At 38.5% G+C, this 3,919-nt stretch overlaps 1 protein-coding gene across 1 annotated transcript; it reads right to left on the reverse strand.

The window, feature by feature from the left end:
* Positions 1–113: 113 nt before the first annotated feature.
* LOC110109837 (chaperone protein ClpB3, chloroplastic-like) lies at positions 114–3,913 on the reverse strand. Its single transcript, XM_020841037.2, has 3 exons — positions 3,893–3,913; positions 2,633–2,783; positions 114–2,012 (listed from the first exon to the last, which is right to left on the reverse strand). The coding sequence occupies exons 1-3, from the start codon at positions 3,902–3,904 to the stop codon at positions 1,636–1,638; spliced, it is 540 nt and encodes a 179-aa protein (XP_020696696.1). The 5' UTR covers positions 3,905–3,913; the 3' UTR covers positions 114–1,635.
* Between the last annotated feature and the right edge of the window lie 6 nt (positions 3,914–3,919).

Genomic DNA, 3,919 nt, shown 5'->3' on the forward strand with positions numbered 1-3,919 from the left:
GTGTACAGTGATTTCCACGGGATTTCTGGCTGAATTCGTGGATCCCTTGGATAAGGTATGTTCTATTATACATTTTTTTTTTGTTTTCTTTTAGCTTTGATCCGGAGGTCAACATCTTCTTTCTTTTGTTTTTATCTTGTTCCTTCTTATTGCTCCTCATAATCATACTCATATTCTTCCTCCTCCCCATCTTCGTTTGGCCGCCGGATTCCATCCCTCTCTCACCCCTAGCTGCCGGCTACCTCACCCCCTCCTCTTCCCATGGCCAGGCCTCCTTCCAATTTGGGTTGGCAAAATGGAGAGGGAAAATCCATGATAATTTTGGATTTCAAGAAATTTGAAATCTTTCCAAATTGGGTTTGATCCATATTTGAAAGGTTTTAACTCTCCAATTCAAAATTCAAATTTGAATTGCAAGGACATGAGTCATTAATCCCTCCAAATTAAATTAGACCTAGCTCCCTTGCCGCCGGCCTCATCCTTTCTCCTCTCTCCTTGGATTTCCTAATTTGGGGTGCATGATATTAGGACATAATTTAAAATTCAAATTATATAAATTTGAAATTCAAAATTTATTTCCTAATTTAATTCGCCTATTTTAGGAAAGTATGTAATTTAAATCAATTTGAATTTCAAATTCAAATTGGATTTATTACCTCACTTTCCTAATTCCAAATTCCAAATCTTGTGGCCTTAATCCATCACATTAATTGCTCCTTGGTCCATTAGTGCAGCCGGCCCACTTCCCTGTGGCTTAGATTAGGAAATCTTTCCTAATCACCTTCCCCCCTTTTTTCTCTTTAGACATATTTCCAAAACTATAACAGCCGAATTTCTTTTTTTTTAATGGGACCAAGCATTGAGTACTTCCTTAAAATCTGGCATTAGAATTAGGAAACAATTCCACCTCCTTATCCCGCCGGCTCCTTTCTCCCTATTGCTGGGCTTTTGAAAATTCTCCACAAGTGCAGCCAATCATGTTGGAAAGATTGTCCAACCTTCCTAGCTGCTGTCTAGTTGTGTGGAGAACCATAGGCTGCTGTCACCAGTCCAGGAAAGCCAAAACCAGCAAGAAGGGGTCCAAGAAGGCCTCCCAACTGCTGTCCAGGACCTTCCCAAGTCCTCCAAGTGGTTGTCTCAAGTTTTCTACAAGACAAAACTGCTGTCCCTGATGTCAAATCTGCTGTCCAGAGATTCCCGCAGCAGTTTGCTGCTGTACAGCCCCTCTGGGAACGACCGTTGCTGCCCGGAACTGTCCGGAATCGCTATCCTAGATTGGCTACTTGCTGTCCAGAATTTCCCAAGTGTCAAAAGCTGTTGTTTAAACCTCACGAGTTGCTCTTCAAGACCCATAGGACTGAAAGCCTCCTACCCGTTCTACATCAGTTAGGGCAACTTAAATTTGGCTGAAATTTGAGATCTCTTGGATTTAAGTTTTCTTTTGGGCTCTAGCGGCGTCTAGAGATTTGGAAGAGATCGATCCTCCTCTCGAATAGAGGATCAATTGTATCTTGCTATTTTCCATTTCCCTTTCATCAAATAATACGAACTATCTACTGTTTTCGTGATTTTGTGCGGATTTTTTGAAGAATTCTCGCTATTTTTTGAAGATTGATAGGAAATACTTGAGATCTACTAGTGTTTCCTATCAATATCCTGTTTGAAATAGGAAAGACAACATAAAAACTTTAGTGATGTTTTACCTTTATCAGGCAAGAACCGGCCACTGATATAACGATCAGAAAGAACTGCAGCATCCACCAGCGCATTATCATTGATGCGTACTCCATGGTGGAGTTCATACCTTTCCCGCAGCCCACGGAGTATAGAGATCGTATCTTCAACGGTAGGTTGATCAACATACACTTGTTGGAAGCGACGTTCCAATGCTGGGTCTTTCTCAATATATTTACGGTATTCATCTAGGGTTGTTGCTCCAATACAACGCAACTCACCACGGCCTAGCATTGGCTTCAATAGGTTGCCAGCATCCATGGCACCATTTGTGGCACCTGGAAATAAGATGTAAATGCAAATCAAAATGGTAAAAATTTGGGGAGAAGACAGTAATGATATAATCCTTAAGATACCAAATACTTTCACTAACACATTTTTTCCCAACTACGGAGCTGTTTGGTAGCATCCAGGATAAATCCTCAAAACTGTTAGGAATATTCATGATAAATCTCATTAAATCCCATGTGACTGTTTGGCTATTATGAAGAGGCGAGAGTGAGGAGATGAGGCAAACAGAGCGGCTTTTGTTTAAATCCGTCAAACTAGAGGATTTCAGAAATCCAGGATTTACCACGAAAAGGAGGAATTTTCTGTCAACCGCAGCTTTGATTTACCGTGAGATGTTTGGCTTGATTTTGCTCAAACCCGCCTCAAATCCGGTCTAAATCCTGCTACCAAACAGCCCCTAAATGTGTACAAGTCCCTAAAAGACAGCACTTCCCATTAATTTAAGTACAGAAATTTTTAAAACGATTATAAGAGATCCATTTTAAGAATTTGGCAATGGAAGGTTAGCAAGTCAACCGGTTAAACCGAGCTTCAATGTTCATGGAAGTACTAAGCATGAAATACTTCACAGGTTTTGAAATTTAAGTTAGCAAGCCGTTTAAAGTACCTGCCCCGACAACAGTATGGATCTCATCAATGAAGAGGATTATTTGTCCATCTGAGTCCGTTACTTCCTTCAGGACAGCTTTTAGTCTATCTTCAAATTCACCTCGGAACTTTGCTCCAGCTATTAGAGCACCCATATCAAGAGATATCAACTGCAAAGCATTCAAGATTCAGACGTTAAAAAACAGGATTTCCGATGGCCCCCGCTAACCGGCGACTCATTAGCACACAAATGAATGCATGCATATATATAGTTTGTGAGAACATAGAATTAAATTTATTTTTTAAATAAATATTTTGTTCTCGTGGGAGTATGTATAGTTTTATACAAACATAAGATTTCAGTTTCGTTTGTGACAACTTTCTTACTGCTTCTTAAAGCATCTTTCTAATACAAAAAATTTAATTTATATACTAGAAAGCTGCTTTAAGGCTTTGTTTGGGACTGTTTTTTTGATGCTTCTTGAAACAGTTTTTTAGTATAAAAATTTTAACTTTTTATTAAAAAACTGCTTTAGAAGCAGGAAGAAAGCCGTTCCAAATGAAGCCTAAGAAGCAGTAAGAAAGCCATTTTGAACCCTCATTGCTTATTTCTTACTTTTCTTGGAGGTTCTCCTGATTGTTCAACGCTGTCCATTTTATTATAAAATAGTTTGCTTTGGCAATGTGATAATTAACATAACTTTCTCTAGAATGATTATTCCTGCACTTCTGAAAAGGTGCAACAGCTCTTCCAATATTGTGGGACTGAACAACGTAACATGGATGTGAACTAAATAAAGAAAGTAAAATGACGGAGAACTAAATAAAATTTTACTCGTATCCATATGGAGCATTGATGGAGATGTGGTAATAGAATTCTCTTGAGGTTCGTTGTAAAAGGTATGCGGATGGACGGGGTGATATTGGGAGGTTGTGGAGTGGATGAACTGGGCATTTGTTTTATATACCAAAACGTCCAACCAAGAGCCTATCAGGAAAAGGATCATTTTTTCCCCTCCAAGGGAGACTGCTAAATTAGATCAAATCTTTTCCTCCCTTCAAACTTTCTGGCTTGAGTACATGAGTGTCTACTGCCCTGGATTTTTTTTTTTTTGTGCATAGGAAAAATATTAATGCTATCTAAAAATTTATTAATAGATAAGTATAAAATTGCTAATAAGCATGTCCAGTTTTGCTTTTATTTAAGCCAATATTTTTTTAGTGAAGAAAAAAATTAAAAACTCATAAATACCAATCCTTAAGACATAAGAGTACATACCCTGCGGTTCATCAAAGCTTGGGGTAC

This window comes from Dendrobium catenatum, unplaced genomic scaffold (assembly GCF_001605985.2).
Source record: "Dendrobium catenatum unplaced genomic scaffold, ASM160598v2 fragScaff_scaffold_1167, whole genome shotgun sequence".
NCBI lineage: Eukaryota > Viridiplantae > Streptophyta > Magnoliopsida > Asparagales > Orchidaceae > Dendrobium > Dendrobium catenatum.

Bases quoted from the DNA above. Each gene is read 5' to 3' on its own strand.
- LOC110109837 (XM_020841037.2), bottom strand. The intron at 2,013-2,632 runs GTACTTTAAACG...TCTTATTTCCAG, and splicing joins CCATACTGTTGTCGGGGCAG to GTGCCACAAATGGTGCCATG.